General features: G+C 39.0%; 1 protein-coding gene across 1 annotated transcript in view; it reads right to left on the bottom strand.

Annotated features, from left to right (window-relative positions):
- Positions 1-22,620, bottom strand: part of BTBD9 (BTB domain containing 9) — a 912,643-nt gene that overhangs the window by 258,813 nt on the left and 631,210 nt on the right. The window contains exon 8 of the mRNA XM_044060308.1: positions 9,311-9,500. Within this exon, the coding sequence (XP_043916243.1) occupies positions 9,311-9,500 (190 nt within the window). The remainder of the gene's footprint in view (positions 1-9,310; positions 9,501-22,620) is intronic.

The raw sequence follows: 22,620 nt of genomic DNA, 5'->3' as shown, positions 1-22,620 counted from the left end.
TCCAGTAAGTTTCAGCCTCCTTCTGCCTATTCTCTGTACCACTAATTGCAGTAATCCTCATCACAGAATCTGTTCTCCACTCTTGTTTCGGCTTAGTACTTAGAATATTTCCTGCTTCATTATGTATACAATATTCTGGGTGGGGATTGTTATTCTCCTCAAGGATCTGCACCCAATAACCCACTCTCCTTATCATCACTTTCCATTTTGAATAATAACTTTCTGCTTCTGTGTTTTACATACACACACACACACACACACATATATATATATATATATATATATATATATAGGTCTACTTCATAAGATCGACAGACCATTTGATCGACATTCATTTGGTCAACAACTCATTTGATCGACAACCACTATTCAAGGCACTTAACAGGGATTTGCCCCCTTCCCCAATGTTGTGCGACCCTGGAGTTGATATATATAGTTGGGGGGGGGCACAGATTTTCATTTAAAATGTGTAGTTTTTGTTGTATTTTCATGTTTTAGACGGAAATAGGTGGGGGGCTGTGCCCCCCACACTCCCCCTAACTATATATATCAACTCCAGGGTCGCACAACATTGGGGAGGGGGTACAAATCTCTGTTTTTTGCCTTGAATACTGGTTGTCGGCCAAATGAATGTCGATCAAATGGTCTGTCGATCTTATGAAGTAGACCCATATATATATATATATATATATATATATATATATATATATGTATATGTGTGTGTGTGTGTGTGTGTGTGTGTGTGTGTGTGTATGAACCTTACCTGTGTAGCTGTAAAATCTCCCTTCAAATCAGATAATCCTAAACCACCTTGTTCTAGTGGAAGGATCAGTTTATCTCACTTGACACTTTCCCTCCTCCCCTCCCAAATAAAATCCTTCAACTCTTTACTAATTATTGTCCACAACTTCTCCTGTTTTTGACAAAAATATGTATCATGCTATCCATAAATAATGCACTGCAGTTTCTCAGCTTTCGTATTAGCTTTTGTTTAGTCTTTTCCCACATATCTTTAGTTACCACATCAGAATCCTTTTTAACCAATACTCAATACTTCACTTTATCATGTCCCCATAAATATGGGTATTACTGAACCAATTCACATGCAAGTACCTAGTTTACTGCCACAGTCCCTGTTTTGTCTTCATTAATTTTATATCCTGAAAAGACATGACATGGTCTTAGAATGTTCTACATTACTGAGATATCCATTTCTGGTTTTATCAGGTACAAAATTAATACTGTCTGCAAATAAAGCCAACTTTTCTTGATTACTATACCAATTATATCCTTGAATTTCTGAGTCCCTTACTTTCTTTGCCAATGGCTCTAAATATAATAGAAATAACAAAGGGGAAAGAGGACACCCCTGTCTGGTTCCTGTTTTCAGAGACAACTTGTCAGAGAGGTACCCTACCACTTTAACTTTTGTCTCTGAACCCCTCATATATCCTCCCAATTTATACTGCGGTGGTGGTGCTGCGGTAGCGTTGTCGCCTCACAGTAAGACGTTGTCCTGTTCGATTCTCAGCTACAGCGTCTTCTGTGTGGAGACATGCATGAATGGGTGTACCTTCGTTGAAGGTTGTGCATCAGGGCTGGCAACTCGGCACGTAAAAATCTACTGCCAATCATTAGCGGACCGGAGTTCCGCTGTGGCGACCCCTAACCGGGAAAAAGCCGAAAGACACAACAATATATCAGGGAATGCACTTGCTTCCATTGCCCTACTCATAAAATCCCAGCTTACTCTGTGAAACACTTTCTCTTCATCAAGACGGACCAACAGCAGCGGCATTTTCTTATATTCTACTTGCCACTGGATCATCATTGTGCTATGCCTGTTTAAAATTGTACCGACAGACAGACTGTTGTTTACTTTAACCAAAAGTGCCTGAATTGTGTTTTCTTCCAATGCTCATTTTTAAAATTATTCTGTTAGCTTGACAGTTGGAAAAAAAAAAGAAAGGCTGGAATTACATATTCTTCCCATGCATATCTCGTAAATGCACTGTTAGTTTTCATGACCGTTGACAGCTTTTAAATGTTTGAGTATTCCTATGCTATTTATATAGTGTTGATATTACTAAGTAATTTATGTATCTGGAAATAGTACTGTGTTATTATTTCCTACTGAAACTATGTATGATTAGTATTTTGCTCCTAGATATATAATGACTATACAGTTAAACTAAGTTTATTGTGCCTGCGTCTGTGCCTCTTGCTGCTTATTTGCCTAATTCTTTGCTACAAATCATTGCTCTTACCTATCTCTAATCTCTCTCTCTTTCTCCCTAAATTTATAATCTGTATTCTGCTGCCTAGCCTTGATGTCTATCATCTTTGTTCTCATTCTAGCAGTACTCAGTTCTTAATCACTCCCATTCCACCACTACTAACCAGCCTTTTTTACTTTTATATTGTAGAGAAACATACAGCCACTTGTCAGCCATCTTTTGCCCAATGTACCTTTAATTTACTCTTCTGACATGGGTGCCAAAACAAGCCTTAAAACAGAACCTGACCAGCTGATGTGCTTGAAGATCCCTCATAACACCTAAGAGAAGCAAAGTATGTCTGAGTATAATAAGTATAAAAACAAAAAGCAAAAACAAGTATAACTGCCTAATTCTTTTGTACTTTGGCCTTTAAGTTACCACCAGAACTTGCCCCCACCTTCTATTTCTATTGCCAATTAGTTCTTTTTTCCTTTCTTATAGTACACTATCATTTTATCTTGCTCCTTCTTAGTGCTCTACCTGCTCCCATCTTTTTGGCTATAGTACCTGCTAGTATAAACTTTATTTCTTCCATAGTGTTCTACCTGCCCCACTCTTTGTCTCTATAGTCCTATCTGGTCAGCATTAGACCAACAGAATTACGTACAAGTAAATATAAGTCCTTGTTTTTTTTAAAGAAATCTTTCTCAAATGAACCTCTCAGTTCTTACTGGTCTCTCTCTTAACTGATTAGTTTTTTTTTCTTTCCTTACCTGTTCTGAGCTCGGTGTAGCCCCACTCCATTTACACCCCCTTCCTCACCCCCTTTCCCACCCACCCCCTAATCAATCACATTTAAAGTTACTATAATACCCCCCCCCCCCCACCAACACCATTCAATAAAGTCTCAACTGCTTAACCCTATCCATTAACCCCTACAAAATTAATATTTCCTCATGTCGCTGTAGGTGTTGCACTTCAAACCCAATTATTCACTTCAATACAACTTGAACTCTAGTCTATATTTTTTTAATAACTCTTTCCTATTTCTTTTACTTTCTCTACTTCCATGCCCAACTCCCTTACTCTACAAATTAACACCATGTTTTCTCTCTCACATCACACTATTTTCTTATTATCCCTAACCACCTCATTAGGCATAGTATTACAAGCTACCTCCCCCTCAGGTACATTCTAACACCAACACCTATAAAAACATCTACTCAAGCCATACATCTTGATAGCGAGATAGATAGCTTCTCTAACATAACATTCTCCCTAACTGAACATAATATTCACCTTATTAAAATCCATTTCCTTCCTACAACTACATTCAACTCCTCAAACTTTCCTAGTATGGAGATATTCATCTCAATCTCGGACCAACACAGCCACCCACCTCCCATCACTCATCCCCTTCTAAAAATTTGCTACTAATAACACAAAACATGCACAGTATATACAATAAAATCACTGAATTTCACTTGTGGCTAACACACTACACCTCAGATATAGTAGCAGTTAGTGAAACCTGGCTATAGCCACACATTCAGGATACTGAAATAGTTCCTCCAGGATATAATGTTCTAAGAAATGACAGAGCTTATGAAAAAGCAGGCAGTGTAGCATTAATTTATCATAACATCTTTGTAATAACCCCCCTCTCCAAACCTATTCCATCCTTTGGCAATGCAGAAATTCTGCATGCACATACACAACTCTAAACAAATATGCATTGGAGTAGTTTATATACCCCCTGGGCAAAACATACCAATACTTGAAGATTTTCTTGCCTGGTCTACTGATAACATCAAAAATGAAACTATTATGGGGGCAACACTAACATCAACTGGAAAAATCTAATCACGGACTCCCCAAAAATTAGCATATACCTTCACGGCTTTACATAACTTATCACCAGCACAACAATATATACTTAGTACAATCAAAACAACACATGCCAAACTTGATAAACTTTGAAGACACAAACAGTTCATGGATAATCCCACCAAAAAAAAAACACTTGCCAATACCTTCCTACTCCCTTCCCTCCTGTATGGGCCCCCACTCTTACCAATCTCCATACATCCATAAAGAACAAGCTCCAATCATGCTAGTATAAAATTGCCAAATTTTAAAACTGGTGCATCAAACTGCACACATCACTGTTATGCCATTAAACTAAACTGGCTAGAATGTCCCCATTACCTCAGTTTTGTACAATTATCTCTTGTTCACAAAATAACATACAAATCTGACAGCAGCCATGCCTTAAAACTTATCTTACAGCCTTACACCCCATCCCAAAATCTTCATTCCACAAACAAACAGCTATTAAATGTATACATACCTAACAAAAGAGTTGGACACAGCCTCTACTCCTATGGCACTGCAAAACTATGGAATGCCCTACCTTCAAATACCAGTGCAATAGATTCCTTTAAGGCTTACAAACACTAAAAAATCTCAACACTCACATTGCCCTTGTTCCTTACTAAAGATAAATACTTAACCTATCTCCCCTAACTTTCTCCTTTACTCTCTGCTGCCTCCCCAAATCACTAACTCTATTTCCATACCATCACCTGGCAACTAATTTATATTTTATTTCTAATTCCTCCTTTCCAGCTTACCTGAACTACTGCCAATACATCTTTCTATCTTATATACTATACCTCCCTCTTCTTGACAAAACTCTCACTAATATTTCTGTTATAGATTGTACAGTATATATCATAGTAAACTCCCTATCTAATCTCTCACTATAATATTTTCCAAACATCATAGACTAGCTGCTGACATTAACCTCTTCACCATCTCTCATCTCTTTCAATAATTACCTTACTTCTATTACTCATACAGTCCTTTTCTTTTCCTTATGTCTTACCCTTACTAAACTTCTATCCTTTATACTACAGACCCTACCTACTGTGTTTTATAACTTGTCTGCTTTGCTAGTAATGTTATAACTCTAAACTGATTTGTAAATTGAATCTGTTATAATATACCATAAATTGTATTCTATTCACATGATATATTGTATTAAGCCTAGAAATGTATGTATGTTTAGGTAACGCTGTAAAATCTATTAATGTCTGTATCTGTTCTAGAAATAATGTAATGCTTAGTTATAAATATATTATCTGTTATTGTCTATGTCTGGTTTTGGAGCTGTTCTCCCCATGCCTCCACTGAAAATGGGTTCCTGGCCCAGTCAGACTGTCACGGTTACCAAACGCCAATAAATAATCATTTTCTACAAACACTCTACCATTTCAAAATTTTAATATTTAGCACTTCTGCCATAGCTTCAACTCTTTCTGTTGATATTACTGCATCTTTATTAACAGTGGCCTTGGCTGCTTTTTCATGGGAGGGTTTGGAGCATACACACAATGTGCCCTTTCAATTAACTTAACAAATCTTGCTGTGGAATACCAGTCCAAGTTACTTATTTGTGCTTTCATATAATTAATACAGTCTGTTTCATCCAGTTTCTCTGGTACAACAGAAAATCTCAGGTTGGGCTGTGTCCTCTAACTTCTTGACAGTCTCATACTCAGTGAGCCTTTTCTTCATTTGACCTCTGATTTCTGCAGTTTTATCAGTTCATCAGAAGAGTTGTTTAAAGCTTCTTTCATTTCCAGCCTTTTATTTGAGTTGATATACTCCTTTGTTTCATTTATTTTAATCAATTCTGAGCATATTTGACTTATTGTTTTCTCAAAATTACTGGAAGGTATCTCTTGTACAAAAGATGGCACTTGAAATGCTTTTTGATGAACAGCTGCAGGATTCTCCACAGTCAGTTTTTTTATTACTGATCCTTATCTATCAGTTTCTTTTTTCATGCTGGTAGAGCTCCAATTAAGATGCGGATCAGTGTGCAGCCATCTTGGTAAAGTCCAATCATACACAATTCTTAAGGCATGTTTGGAATCTTGTGACAGGTTAGATGCAATCTGATTCATTTAAGACCTGCCTTCAGGGGGTCAGAGAAGCAGAAAACTCTTCAAGCTATTAGCACATTCTAAAAGAAACTTCAACACACAGCCCTGGTAATCCAGGATTCTAAAGGCTACAATAGAAGAAGTAGAAGATGATTGAAAAAAAAAAGTCTCTTACCTTGTCTGCCCAACCACTTACCCTACTTATCCCCCAGGAACTAGGTTGGAGGTGGAATGGAGTTTTCTTGCTGCAGGAGCCAATGACATAATTGCAACTGGATTTGCTCTAAGATGAGAATAAAGATATTTACTAGCTTGAGAAAATATATACAATTTATCTGCTTTCTTAGGAAATGATAGGAGAGAATCAAGAGCATTAAAAGGCAGCTTTAGGGATCCCTCCAATGGTGGCAGAATGCTGAAGTACTAGGGGCTTCTTATTTAAGTTATAATATCTGCCCACCTCCGGGAGCTTTCTTAGGCACTGATAGAAGAGAATCAACAGCATTAAAAGCAGCTTTAGGGATACTCCAATTGTGGCAGAATGGCGAAGTACTAGGTACTTCTTGTTTAAGTAAGTCATAATATCTGCCCACCTCAGGGAGAACATCCATTGGCTCCCAAGAAAATACAACTCTTAGGACTTATTTAGCAGTTGGCCCAAATAAAACCTTTGTATCTAGAAGGGAACTCAAAATGTGAGTCAAATTGCTTCTAACCTGTCTCAAGTTTCCAAACATGCCTTAAGAAATGTGTATGATTGTGTTAATACTGTTTCCGAAGCTTCGAATTCAGCTATTTTAAGTAAATTTGCTTGGATATGTAATGGTCAGGAAATGGTCTCAGCAAAAGAGAAAGCCTCCATTTCTGCAACTTCAGGCTCACTATCCATAGAATCACAGTCTTGGGTTATAGAACCCTAAGGTGACATAAAAATGTCTCTGTCAAAATCAGAATCAGCTGAATAACTTCCTTTTCCCCAAGAAGAAGGTGTACAAGTTTCAGGAGGAGGTGTATGGCTCCTAGAATTGACTGACTGCAATAAACCCCTGACTAAGGTAATAACATCATTTCAACTACATAAACATCTCCCTGTTTTCTATGTGATTATTTTTTTGTTTCCTTTTCCCTAAGAACTTTACTAAGGGAAGAATGGCATGGGGGAAGCATATCATCCCAAGTAAAAGGTCTCTTTCCCCTGTTACCTTGAGAAGACCCTCTCAAGGTTATCTCCTGTACTTAAGATGGGTGGTTCTCCCATGCCCGAACTGGATGCTGAAACAGCTGCAGAGGACATGCCTGACTCCTGGTCCATTGTGGCTGGCAACGCTACACCAGAGGGGTTTTCAGCAAGCAGGATAGTGATCTGAGAAACTGGTAATGGCCATTGCAAAGTCACCCTCTCATTGGCCGAGGCACCGATTAACCATGCACACAAGGTAAAAACTCCTGATGTAACTTTTTTTCTTTTTAGGTACATTTGGAGAAGGATCAGAAGGACTGGGGTAAGTACCAAGCTGTAGTCAAGGAAGACGTCTGACTGCAGGTAAGCTATGTCCGTAAGAGTTGGTTGGAAGGTAAGTTGTCACTAGTAAGCACAAACACAACATAACCCTTACAAAAAGGTAATTCCCCAAAACATGAGTTACAGAAGCAGTAAAGAAAATTCTGATGTCAGTACAGATACAGATTTGAAGAAATTAGCTGCCATGTAATTTAACAGAAAAAAAAATAGGCACCACATAACATAAGTATCCACATAAGGAACTGCCCCCCCCCCCCGAAAATTACTTTCCAACCATCTAAAATATTAAATTAAACCTATAATAAGCACTAGGGCACAAAACGACTGTCTACTGCTAGAAAGCATTTCATAAGGAGACAGTAACAGTAATCTAGAAACATTTAAAGATGTGTCTGAAAAGCCAGTATTCTTAATGTGATGTACTGCATTTTCTACCAATAACAGTGTAAACAGCAAAATATAATAATTATTTATATATTTAAAAGGAATCCCCAAAAGGGTCTTATTTGTCTGATAGGAAGCCTTGACAGACTGCTGCTCCAGAGAAGCCTCACAGATGCATCTGCACTAGGTGGCAAGAAAGTACTGAAGATTTTTTTTTTGTCTTTCTGGTTGCTTTTATAACTCCCTCCAAAAGGAATTAGCCTACAGGCAAGCCAGAGTGACTTTTTTTTGGCTTTGGGAACCTGGTTGGGTGTTTCAGCCTTGGCAGGATACAACCTATAGGTTATTGCAGCAGTGAAAATTATGAAAATCATTATAAACACATCTAAACTATACATCACATGTAATAGAATAGTCACTTTCCAACAAATCTTAGGCCACAGACTCCAAGTTTCCTCATCATGTTCAAATAATATGTATTTACAGCACAGCTGAGTAGCCTAGTGGGCTAATACACTATGCTGTACTTGAGAGGGTGCTGGGTTCAATACTTGGCAGGGGTGTGCATTTTGGACGGGTGCAGCGGTTGTGCTGTCGCCTCACAACAAGAGGTTCTCCAGTTCGATTCTCGGCTGGAGTACCTTCTGTGCGGAGTCTGCATGTCCTCCCTGCATCCGTGTGGGTTTCCTCCAGGTGCTCCAGTTTCCACCCACGTTACAAAGACATACATTTGGATTGTTTCTCCCGGGCCTCAGCCAAAAAATGGCTTCGTTGTAAGTCGGACTTTCCCAGTAAACAAATGTTAAATAAATAAATAAAATTAGATAGCATTCAGAATAAAAAAACATTGATGTATAGTGTAACATATCACTGGGGTGTACAGTACACATTTTCACTATTTGAAAGCAAATCAGAATTAACTTATCAGAACAGACTAGGACTGGTAGTTAAACTATACACATTGCAGAATGAACAGTAAAACTGGCCCCATAAAGAATATTTTCTATTTTGCTAAGCATCAAATAATATACTACATCTGTCTCAGCCACAGTGTCAAACAACTATGTTTTAATTTTACTAGCATTCCCAGTACAGTTCATAAAAGGGCACGGTAGCTCTCAATCTTTGATTATATAAAGCTTGGTAAAAGACTGTCCTGTGAATTAGACTTTGGCAGAAAAGCTCAGCACTGTTGTTAATACTAGGGTACAGTCTATGCAGTCAAAATGACCCACCTTATGGAACCAATCATGTAAGGCTGTGCCAGTTGTACAACGATAGCACCACTGCCTAGCTGGTGACAAGTATAGCCTGAATCCCAGTCATAGTTCTTAGTGTCGCCATTCAGGAGGGCATTACGGCTTCGACTGACGCCTTCAATCACACTAGCACATGCTGATATTGTTGCAACATTATCTGTAGGAACTAATGAAAGAAAAAGAGAAAAAAAGACTCCATAGATGGACACGGACATAGCAAATGAATAAAACTTACTTATTTTTTTATAGCTAAAACTCTTTATGACATGAACTACTGTCACACTGTTCATGACTTAACTTCATCTAGAATATTTGCTTTCCATTCTTAACCCTTAGACTGCAGTCACTATCTTTTTTACTGGATATAGCTCCACTGCTTTCCCCAAATGGCATTCGATGCATTTGCTCTTTACACATCCTTCAGATTCTATTTAGGCAACATATTGGTATAGCAGTCCAGTGCGTCATATACGCATGTGACATATACACATGACAGAAGCTGTTCATATAGCATACACCAAGACATACACAACAACATAAAAACAAGGAGTGCAATAAAAATATTCAATGAAGATCACAAATTATATTGGGGACCATACCTATCAAACGTCCATAATTTTGCAGAATGCTGACATTTTTTTCTCATACTTTGTTTGTTCCTCATACAACTTGTGGTTTTCTGGAAAATAATTGAGGACCCAAGTCACTAAATAACTACAGAAATTTGAGTCTCAGACTTCAGTTGATACAAACCTGTTATTCTAGTAACTTTCTAAGTTTACAAAAGCAATATTTAGAATCTGTCATTTATCTGACTTTGGGTCTTTTGTCCAACTTTAATTCTGGCTTTGTCCAGAAATCTTGCACTAAGACGTTGAGAGGTAAGAGGACATAGTTACATATGGTTCTAAAGCACTGTTCTGCAGATTAGAAAAACAATAATTAAACAAATGTACAAGGGATACTACAGTTTACTTATTTCTGACTGTATAAATCCAGGTCCAGGAAACACAGCCTGCATATGTGGTACAAAAGTAGCCTGTATAAATCTGATGTTGATTTTTTGATCATGCTCCATTAGAGTTCTGCTTATATTTAGCTACACATGCACCCATACAGAAGCATTACACTGGTATTTTCTATTTATTTAAAACAGGAAAACTTACAAAAGGTATATTGAAACGATTCAAAATACGGTGGTCAGAGTTAGTACTGATCTGTGGCTGTTTGGGAGTTGTTTAAATGGGAAAGGAGACACATGGAGAAATTATATACAGCTACAATATGATGTAAAAGTGAGGAAATCTTAAGAGAGAAAACAGGTTGCACTAGCCATACTAGAAAACAGGTTTCATGCAGGTGAAATTACAGTTTAGGAAGAGATGAAGGGTGTGGGGAGAGACAGATGTCCTGTTGGACAGGCAAATATGATTTCCTTCATAAGTCTATTAAGGATACTTCTTTCTACAACATCCTTGAGTATAAGAGAGTGTTAGCAGTAAGATTAATGCAAAAGAAATGTAAAAAAAATCACAGCATGGTTGTTTAAGTTGTGGAGGGGTGCTTCTGAAGAGGAACCCAGTAATCATAATAGATATTTTCCAGATTACTATGAAAATGTATCCGATGTGGAGATAAAAGTTGGGGCAATATAAGAAGGGCAATCAAGAGTATACAAGAAATAGATATACCAGAGATAACGAAGAAGCAGGCACTGACTAATGCACCAGACAAGAGTTGAAGAGGTGATGAAAGCAATGAATGGGCAGACATTGGGGAAAGCACAGGTGATGGATTACCTTGAGAATTAAGGAAAAATGATGATTCCATGTTTGGTTTGATTACTAAATTAGGTTATTGATACTATACACAAGGAGGGCAAGGAACCTGAATTACCTTCTGACGGATCTGTATCAATCCATAATCAAGAATATCAAATGTCCATGTCCAAAATGGCAGTCTGATTCTCTAAATATACTCTGTTATGAATTAACAGTATTGGCTTCTGGGAAGAAAGCAAATATTTAATAACATTCTAAAATTGGTCTGGTTATGCTAGCAGTGTAAGAAAGTTGGGAAATATTAGTTATAATTACAATGGCTATAAGGAAAGCATCTGATAAAGTAGAACGGAAAAGCAAAACTTTTATTAGCTTTCAGGCTTACACATTTTTTCTGATTTTATTCTACTTATTTATTTGGGTTCATTACCTTGAGCAGACGTGCATGGGTTTATCTTCATCTTTTTGCTTGTTCAGAGGGGCAGGTCAAGGGTGGTCATTAGTAACCACTTTTATTTCTTCTGCAACTTCAGTTTTTGGCAGTGTTAATCTATAAATCGGGTACTTGTGACTGTTATATGGGAATGGAAAAACTGATGATGTGTCAATTTACAGTATATGATGCAATTTGAGCAGAATTCCAGCATCTTTTGATATGTTTGATTTCTTTTTTTGGTTATAAAGTAAAGCAAACTAAGACAAGAGTAGATGCAGTGAATTATGAACCTTCTTGAATGATAAGAAGAGGATGTGGGTTTCTCTGGGATGCCAGGCATATTACTTATTTACCTGGAGAGTTTCTCAGAGGAATTGGTTAGTAAGACCTATGATGAACTGATGAAAAGGTTAAGGGCTAAATTTAGACAATGAAGAAAGACAGGATTGGAATCAGATCAGTGTGTGTGCAAACTCTGCATCTTTTTGTCCTGCATTTTTTGCTGTGACTATTTTAGTAACTTACAGTGAATGATCTTGAAAATTATTTATAGTAGCGAAGAATATGATGTCAGACTTACAGGACAGCAGTTACGACTCAACATAAACTGATTACATCTTAAGAGGTAGGTAAACATTCAAGATCCATTCTTATGATGTAATTCAGGTTAAGTTACTGTATCAATTTTAAATGGGTAGCTATACCAGTAAGTAAAAAAAATAGTGCAATGAGTTACGAACCTATGAACCTATGAAATGAGGAAGAAAATTGTTACAGAATTTCATTCCCCCCGCATACCAAAGCAGGTGCTCAAGACAATGACATCTATTTTTCTGATACCAGAGATTAAGCCATTGGTCAATCTGATGCAACATATTGGAGGCAGTAGGATGGGACTTCAGGGGAGTTCTGGGCTGAAGAGACGGAACCAAACTAAAAACCTGGCTCAAGAAAAATCAGAGACAAAAAACACTATTGTAAAATGAAACGCTAAACAAACTTCCATGCACACAGTGCTTCCTCAGATGATAAAAACAGAACAAGCAATGCAGGTGCTCTAAATACCATCAAATAATCATATGATAATATGATCTACTTAAATACTACTCTGTTTAAATTTTACAGTTTTAGTAGGTTTGAATGGTAGCAATAGTACATCTGTTCTAAAACTACTAATCCAATCATACTTGTATCGTTTTTTTTTTTGTTTTGTTGTAACAGTGATCAAACCACTGCCTCTTAAACTCTCATTAACTACCTGAAAAGCAGCTAAGTGAAACTCATGTTCTATGCTAGTCTCAGATATATGTTTATGCACAAAACACCGGCCACCACTTTCCCTCCAATTTCTGATGCATGCACATTGATTTGTTCCTTACATTTCATGTTGCATTTTCCTACACAAAATGCAGAACATTTCAAACATGCTACTAAGTATACCACATTGAACCACAATTACCAAAAACACTTAAGGTATGTTTCGCCTTAGCAGCAGGATGTGTAAAATAACTCTCAACACATGCACTGTTAGCATTGTGAAAGTGTGTGGACTAAAGCACCTCTTAACAGCAAACCGCTCTTCAATACAATTTTTGTTTTAAATTACTAGACTTTCTGAAAGTAAATCTGGATTGTTCACTTAAAATGTTAACCATCAAAGAAATATTTGAAGAGGTGCAAGGAAAGAACCAAGATAACTTACAGTGACTAATGCTAGAAAAGAAAAAAAACAGCCCAGGGGAGAGAAATGATTGGTGATGCAGACCAGGAGGAGAACAGAGAACAGACCACAACAAAAACAGAAAACTATCACCAACCCATCCTGAGAAACTGAACAGGCCCATGGAACCACTATCTTTATTTAAAGGCTGGTTAAAAATGAAAGAAATACTCTCTCTTCTTGCAGGGGAACCTACAATTGATTACGGAGGGGGACAACAAATGAATACTCTTTTCAGGTTAAAAAAAAAAAAAAAAATATATATATATATATATATATATATATATATATATATATATATATATATATATATCCCTAAGGTGCTTCCACATCACAATTTTTCCACTGCAATTCTCTAATTCCACCTTAACATTATCTAAGTAGGCCCTATAAAATGTCTGAACACTGTGTTTAATCTCTGTTTTGGGGCATCATGGTCTAAAATATTCCAACTGCGGCGGTGGTGCTGTGGTAGCGTTGTCACCTCACAGTAAGACGTCCTGTTCGATTCTCAGCTAGAGCGTCTTCTGTGTGGAGACATACGTGAATGGGCGTACCTTTGTTGAAGGCTGTGTGTCAGGGCCGGCAACTCAGCACATAAAAATCTACTGCCAATCATAAGCGGACAGGAGTTCCGCTGTGGCGTCCCCTAACCGGGAAAAGCCGAAAGACACAACAACAACATGGTCTAAAGTACTCCAACTTATGGAATGCTTCAAATGAGGAAGAAAGCATAGTTACATCAATCTGAATATTTGATTGTGCTACATTTTTGAGGCTTACTGAAATTAGGAAGAAGCTTACCCACAGTGGTGAGATGGAATTGTACAGTAATAACAAAACATGTAAGGCAGATGCCATTTGGATGCACATACATGGGTACAAACATTTGCTAAACTAAACTGTTGACAAAATGTGCATTATTTACTTTCACAGTACAAATGGAGATGACAGATTTCCTCTTTGGAACTGCAGAAGTTCTGTCAATGTAAATAGTTACTGATTATGTTAACCGAGAAACTTTTTTCCTGAATGTGGAATACGTAAGGCTAGTGATAATACGCAAAATATTATTAATGAACACAACAGACAGGAAGCAGAATTAAAAAAAAGGATACGACTAACTTTGGACTAAATAATTACAGAGTTTCGTCTTTGGAAGTCAACTAATTGAGCTCACTAACAAAGCATAGCAAGATAATTTCATCCACAAAAAAAGGTTGTTCTTCCTGCTTGATGTTTCAGGGGAGACATATCCGAGTTGCAGTACAATGAACTTGTAAAGTTTGGCTTTCAGGAGGTATGGCTTTATTGGCCTGAAATTGTCCATAATAACACTTAAAAGTAAAAGTAAAAGAAGAAAGTCATGGACATTCAGAATTGCCATTTAGCTGAAACACCTGATATCCTTAAAGGGTAATTTACATATATCCCATGTTGCCTCTGATTCAAGAGGTTTAAGGATCACACAGTGGGAAATTCTGGCTTTGCTAGATTTTTCTTTTTGTGTTTTCAGCCTCCTACTGGGGGTTGGAGAAGAAGAAACTGTGTTTTAGTTTGCAATGGGATCACATTTCATTGCAAAAGTACAAAATTAGATAAAGAAGGGAGATGTTGCCTGTAAAGGCCAGCTGGAAGTACTAAAACAGACAAGTACATGTTTACCATTCCCCCAGGCATCAACCAAAGGGAAATTGCCTTTCTCTGCAGGGACTGGATGGGTTTTAAGGAAGGGTCTACTGTAATGGAGGAAAGCGTGAAATACCATAACACATACAAATGAGGTTCATACAGGCTCAAGTCAATTAAAAAACCCCAACTGATCTTAGCAAGATATTTCACAGAGAAGGGATATGAAGACATAGCATGTACAGTAGGCACCATAACTTAAATTATACATTTTTGTCTTTCAGATATAAATCCTTATCGCATTTAGATACATTTTGTACCATGTATACTATTCACTCAGTCTCTTCTCTTACTCCTCTATCTTCCCCCTCCATCCCATTAGCCCTTCTAGTTTGTTCCGCCTTCGTGTGGAGCTTCTGCTTGAACTTAGTGCAATATTTGTATATAAGATTTAGGCATATGAGTTTAGAACAGTATCCATTTGAGCTTAGTACTATCTGTATATACATTTTACCTTTATTCCTAGCCTCTAGCTAGATATAAGTATATCTGTTCATTACTATGTTTCATATTATATGTATAGCTAATAAGAAGAATAAAAGGGGAAATACTTGGATTGATCTCCCTATAAGGGAAATTTTACAGAGAGGAAATGTGATCATCCAGGATTTTTGTGAGTATAGCCAATGACATTTTAATAAAGAGGAAAGTCTGCAACATCTGAATAAATGGCCATAATCTCAGTAATCCAAAAAACAGGAAAGGATGCTTTACAGCCAGCATCTTACAGACCTGTTTCAATCTTTAATATTTATTGTAAGCCTTTCATATCCACATTGACAAATAGAATGGCCCCATTGTTGTCACACCTGATAAACTGTGATCAGACACATTGAGGCCTAATACAACGTTGAATCCAATGCCTGTCCTAAGTTTTGACTCTGAGAAAGATTTTAATAGGGTTAAATGGCATTTTTACTCCGACCTTTAGAAACTTTGACATCCCAGCTCAACTTATTATCCTGAGGGAAGCAATTTTTAAAGGGACAAGTGCAACAGTTAAGATAGGAGAATGTTTGTTACAACAATTTCAGTATCACAAGCTGTATTAGGCAAGGCTGCCTCTCTTGCCAATACTGTCTGCAACATACTAGCATACAAATTAACATCTAAGCAAGGTAACCAATTATGAACACATGGGAGATACTTAACATTCATCACACTTATGTAGATGACCTTTTGGTAAATCTTGTAGAGCCTGAAAAACAACTGAAACCCTTAATGAAAGTGATGCAAAATTATGAGATGATATCCAGGTACCACATAAATGAAAATAAGACTAGCTTTGCCAATACATTTAGAGAGCTATGTCATTTCTACAGGTCAGTTGACTTTGAAATACCATGTGGTTGCAACAGCCTTGAATTTAAATGCTAAATTAAAACAGACCTACTCTACATTTATGTAGTTTACACGGAGGGATGTCCTACTGGATTTTCAGCAAATAATAATGCAGCAAAGATGTGTGTATTACCCTATACATTATACTCTGTAGAGGTGATCAAAAAAGAACTTGTATACTTGTCGTAATGTTCCATCTGTGTTATCCATTTTCATTCTTCCTCAGCTTATGGGTTTGGATCCAATCCCTCGGATCCGACTCAGCCATTGCAAAAGATTGTGGCAACCAGAAAACTCTCAAGCTACTCCACCCTAATGCACCAACCCCAAGTACCTCAGATCCTGTTTGCGAACATCAGAAAAAGTAATGAATGACAAAGGAGGCTATATTTGGAGCCATGTTGCAAGGAAGTGGCATAATCAGAAAAACACTCTCTCTTCCAGAAGACTACATGGCAGGGGATTGATGGGAGGGAGTTGAAAAAAGAAAATGGACAACACAGATGGAACATTATGGTGAGTACACAACTTCTTCACCTGATGTTGTCAATTTTCTTTCTGTCCTCAACTTATGAGACAGAGTCCCCAGTTACCTGCATCCCTGGGGGGACTCAAGGAAGGATATTCCTGAGCACCATTAAACCAAATGATGCTCTATCCCTGGAAATCATATCCAATTTGTAATGAGTAACAAATTTGTGGGGGGTAGCCCAAGCAGCTGCAGCACAAACTGCTGTCCATGGAAGCTCTAGATTGGAAGACTGATGATGTAGCAATGCCTCTAGGGGAATGAGCTCATAATGGTTTCGATAAGGTAATGCCCAATTTGCTGTATATGTCAGAAATACAATCAGTAAGCCATCTGGACAGAATCATTTTGGCAACAGGTTTTCCTAGTTTTATGTCAGAAAAAAAGAGACGAATAACTGATCAGTCTTCCTAATACTTTCTGTTTTGTGCAGGTAAAAATGTAATTGCCTATGGATATCCAATAAATGCAACGTGTATTCACCTTTGTTAGAAGATCTGGGGAAGAATACCAGCAAATTGATGGACTGATTAATATTAGACTCTGAAACCACTTCAGGGAGAAAGGAAGCGTTAGTTCTTAAAGTGACTCTGTCTTTGTGAAAGATCAAATAAAGCAATTTCGAAGAAAAGGCCTGAATCTCTGAAATTCTTCTAGCAGTAGTAATGACTACTAGAAAAACTGTCTTCCAAGAGAGAGATACTTTAGTTCACATTTAGAAACACCTTCAAATCCTGTGTGAAAATTTCAGATTGCTGCTAGCTGGACCTTCACTGCGGAGGAGGTAGCGCCATCTTTAAAAAGTATGGTTAAGAATTCAATGATACTATGCAAAGGGGCTGAAAAAGGATTGGCGTTATTCTTGTGGGTCCAGTAAGCAAATCTTCTCCATTTACTGGCATACAGTTTACTTGTTGATGGTTTATGTGAAGATAAAAGTATCTGATGGACTGGAGAGGAGAGCATAGGTTGCCTGGCAATTAATGGAATTAGAGAAGCCACGCAGTCAGCCTGAGATTCGGTATTTCTGTATAAATCATGCCCGTCGGATGACACAGGAGGTCTTGAGTCACATCCAGAATCCATGGTTGGTGGTGTAAGTGAGGCCAAAGGAAGGAGAACCAAATCTGTTGAGACCAAAAAGGTGCAATGCGGATAACTTTGCTCTTCAACATGGCAGCTTGAAACATGGAAATTAGCGGGATTGGTGAGTAGGCATAAATAAGGCTGGGAGGCCAATCATGAAGTAGACAATCCCTTGGTGACTCCTCCTGTGGGGGGATCAAGGCAAAGTAGCTGCTGCACTTGTTATTCAGCGGAGAAGTGAAAAGATCGCAGCAAGGTTGGCACCACTGACAAAAAATCATATCTGCCACATTTGTATTGTGAGACTATTCGTGAGGTAGAAGAATGCATCTGCTCAGTTTGTCTGCTATCACATTAGACTTCACCGGAATGTGCATTACAATGAGAATGCAGTTGGATGAGATCACCCAGTGCCACACTCTTGACACAGAACGTAAGATTTGGTTCCCCCCTGTTTGCTGATGTACCAAACTACTGACATGTTGTCTATTTGAACTGCAATCGTTCCCAAGAGGAGAGCTTCTTGAAAGGCCTGCAATGCTAAAAGCACCACACTGATATGCAAATTGGTCTCTTAGGGGGAACAAGTGTCTTAGACTGTCATCCCCAAGTAAGGCTCCCCACCCCAACTGGGAAGCATCCGTGGTCACTATGGCCTTGGGCTGAGGGGGAATGAACAGATGGCCTTGCAGGATCAGTTCTGATTAAATCCACCATATGAGACCTCTCTTGCAAATCTGTGTAACACATATCAGGGTTGACATAGGTTGGTAAAGTACTTATTGTGTGGCTACAATCCATTGTAGAATCCTCATGTAAAACCTGTCTAAAAGTACTAGAATTACTGCTGCTGACACTGATTCTAAAGCATGAAGAACCAAGCGGGCAGAAACTTTGGTGCTGCAGATTATTTTCCTGACCTGTGTTCTTGAACTCTTAGAGGAGGCACTGAAGCTATCATTGACTTTGTGCTGAACAATGTTCCTATAAACTCCAGCTTTTGAGTAGGTTCCAAGTGAGACTTTTCGTAGTTTATAGTTATCCCCATATAAGAGCATATCTGACAAACCTGATTTCTTGCTTCTATTACTTGATGCCTGGTCAGGGTGGTAATGAGCCAGTTGTCTAGATATGGAAACACCTGGAATCCTTGCAGTCTCAAGTGAGCTGTCACTACTGCCAACATTTGGTGAACACCCTGGGGGCTGTGGTGAGACCAAAGAGCAGAACTCTGAATTGGTAATGACTGGCTCCAAGCCAGAAGCATAAACACCTTCTGGACTGTCTAATCTTTATGTGATAGTACGGATCCTGAAGGTCTATCGAGCACATCCAGTCGTCCTTGCCTAGAAATGGGTAAATGGACTGAACCGTGACCATCCGAACCTTGGTCCGAACTGATTTGTTCAAGGTGTTGAGCTCCAAGATTGGTCCCCAGTCCCCTGTTTTCTTTGGCACTAAAAAGAATCTTGAGTAAGTTCCAGATTCTACCTGGTCTGGTGGGACCTCTTGGATGACTTTTCTTTTCTAGCAGCTTTTGTATTTAAAGTGGCTGCTTGTTCCCTCTGACTGGGTGGAACATCAAGGATTTTTTTCTTGAGATTGTAGGAGAAAGGGAAAAGGGTATTATATAACCTCTGGAAATAATCCTCTGCACCTATGCATCTGTTATCTCTAGCCAGGCTCTCTGGTGCAGGGATAATGAACCCCCAACTGCCTCCAGAGGGGGATAATTGGGCCTCCTTTCAGAAGCACTGGAAGGGTCTGCCAAAAAAGGAATCTCTAGACTCTTGGTTTTGCAGGCCACCTCTGCCACGAGGGTGGCGACTACCATTGCAGTTCCTCCCTCTAGCCCTGGGGAACCCACCCCACGTGTGTCCTGGAAAGGACCCTGGGACTTTTTGAACCACATTTTTCCAGTACCTTGCTAATTCCTGGAGAAGAATCTTTGAGGCGTGGAAAAACATACACCCACAGCAGACAGGGTTTTTCCATCTTTTTCACACTTGGATAAACTGTCCTCAACTTTGGAGCCAAATAAAAACATTCTGTCAAAGGGGGCACTGATGAACGAAGACTTGAAAGGCTCCAAAAAAATCACACAAGTGTATCCAGGTGTGCCACCTTATGGAAATGCCGGAACCCACTGCCCTTGATTTTCCTTTGGCTGCATGCAAAATTAACCTCATGGAAGAATTGGAAATTGATTTCAGGGTAGCCAACTGAAAAGTAAAACTCCTACACCTCATCAGAAATGGATCCTGAAAGGGTGTCAGAGAGTACTTTAACTAGGTCTCTCTGCAACCTGGTGAAATGTGCCAAATAGTACATGAGACCTTAAGGCAAAGTTCTCTGAAGCATAGACATGCTTCCCAAACCTGTCCATTGACCGAGACTCCTTGTTCACAGGATGGACCGTGGGTCTCTCTTCAGATAGTTCCTTTTTAGTGGCAGCTGCCACGACCACGGCATCAACAGGCACCCCTTTTGTCCAAAACTGTCTGTCCTCTGGTGATGTTAAAAGTTTATCTTGTCACTGGAGGATTGGTTCAATGGTGTCCAGGGTGTTCCAGGCCTGTCATGAGATCAAACCTCTGAGGTCATCGGTGGGTGGAGTCACCCAGGAGGTAGACAGGCCAGTACTGAACCCCTCCAGGAACACAGATCCCTCTATGACGAAGGGTTGCTGGAGTTCCAGATTCCTCTCTGTTTCAGGATTTAAGGATGTCTCCAAACTGGACATCTTCAGCAGGTGACAGTGAGGAGCCTTCACCTTCATCAAAGTCTGTATCTTCCGTGACTAACTCCTCGGGAGATTCTAAGTGTTTCTTCTTGCACGTTCTCTTCTTAGGGACCTCCTCAGTGGGGTGCTGTGTCCCTGTGAAGAGGGTAGATGAGACTCTAAACGAAGGGATGGTAAGTCTATAGATTGAGGATCCAAGAGGAAGGGAACCGTCTTCATCATGAATGCTGACAAGGCTGTCTCCATAAACTCAAAGGCAGATCCCCACAGAGAGGAACAGGACTCCAGATCTGTAGGGGCAAGCCTCTGGACCGAAGTAACTCCCTGCTCCGAGGAGAACTCCCCCAAGGCTGAAGTTGGAGTCGAACTAACCCATGCCGAAGCCCCGAGGTGCAGAGACAGCTCTGAGAACTTCGGAGTTGACTGTGATAACCTGGACCCGAAAGGACAACAGCTCTTCAGATCCGATGTTACCAAAGAGCTCAGAACAAAATTCAGATCCGAGGATAAGGACAGTGTCAGATCCAATGCAGATGGACCCAGACAACTCGGATCTGGTATCTCCAAGACTGACTATGGAGGAACCTGCACAGGGGGAGTGGTGGAAGGTCAGCTCTCCTGACCCAAATGGGTAGGAGTCGATGGAACACTTGACATAATCTGTGCCAAGAGACTACTCCTCACTAACCTCTCCACATCTTCTTCTGTAAGGTTCCTGGAAGAGCAAGTGGACACAAGGGAGGGAGACCTAGGTCTCTCCAAAAATGGAGAAGGAACCCTAGAGGGAACACGGTTCACTGAGGGGGAGTATGTAGTCCTCGGAAGGGGCATGGATTGAGCTGTGAGATCTGATGTTTTTGGTATCAGATCTGCTAGCTCCTCAGTCAGATGTCTTGGATCAGAGTGTGAAGTTGGATCCGGCAATTTTGCAATCATCTTTTTGGGATCTATAAGAGTCAGTTGGATCTGAAAGAGGTCTTTTCTTAGATTTTTCAGACAATTTTGTAGAAGCTGTTGAAGTACTGGGAGAAATGGTCTTTTTAGTTTTCAGACGGGAAGCTCCAGATAAGGCCTTAGATAAACAGGAAGGAAATAACCCTTTAAGAATTAATTTATTCTTACACTCCACCAGAGCTCTAGGGTTGAAAAAGTGGTAAATGGAGCAGTCCTCCTGGAGGTGATTAGGTCTTAAACATTAAACACATAAGGAATTTGTATCTGAAAGTGGTATTTTATAACTTCATTTAGTACATTTCTTGAAACCACCTGGTTTCTCTGCCATCCTGATACTCAGAAAGGTAAAGGAAATACCACAGAAAAATATTTAGAAATATATTGATATCCATCTATATCTATGTCTATCTATATCTATATCTGTCTATGTGTATGTATATATATATATATATATATATATATATATTTATTTTTTTAAATGAAAAAAGTGAAGGACTAGCAATGATGGTATTAACAGAGGGAAATACACTGTAAAGTGTAAGAAAGGGAAAGAGTACTAACAATAGGACAAAGAAGTACACTAGTACGAGAAAGGGCAAAGGAGAGGTTTTTGACAAAAAGGGTAAGTCAACACAGTAATTAGACTGAAAAAGGAAGAAAATGGATTTTTAAAGAGGAAAAAAAAAACAGTTAACTTACCTTAATTATGAAGAGTCACTTGACAGCACTGTAACACGACGTCTTTCGCTGGAAGTGGCAAATGAGATCTGAGGTACTTGGGGTTGGTGCATTGTGGGCAATCGAATAAGCTTGTGAGTTTTCTGGTTGCCATGAGCTTTTGCCACAGCAGAGTTGAAACAGAGGGATCGGATCCAAACCCATAAGCTAAGGAAGAATGAAAACTGACAACATCAGATCAGGATTTATTCAAAATCTGAGGAAGCATACTGTTAAGTTTATATGAGCAAATAAATCTCACACTAGCTTAGCAAAGTTCAGTTCTCTCA

This window comes from Protopterus annectens, chromosome 1.part0 (genome assembly GCF_019279795.1).
Source record: "Protopterus annectens isolate FY-2018-M chromosome 1.part0, PAN1.0, whole genome shotgun sequence".
In the NCBI taxonomy this organism is placed as follows: Eukaryota; Metazoa; Chordata; order Ceratodontiformes; family Protopteridae; genus Protopterus; species Protopterus annectens.
Note: the sequence above shows the minus strand (reverse complement) of the source record. Positions and strands in the feature narration are given on the sequence as shown.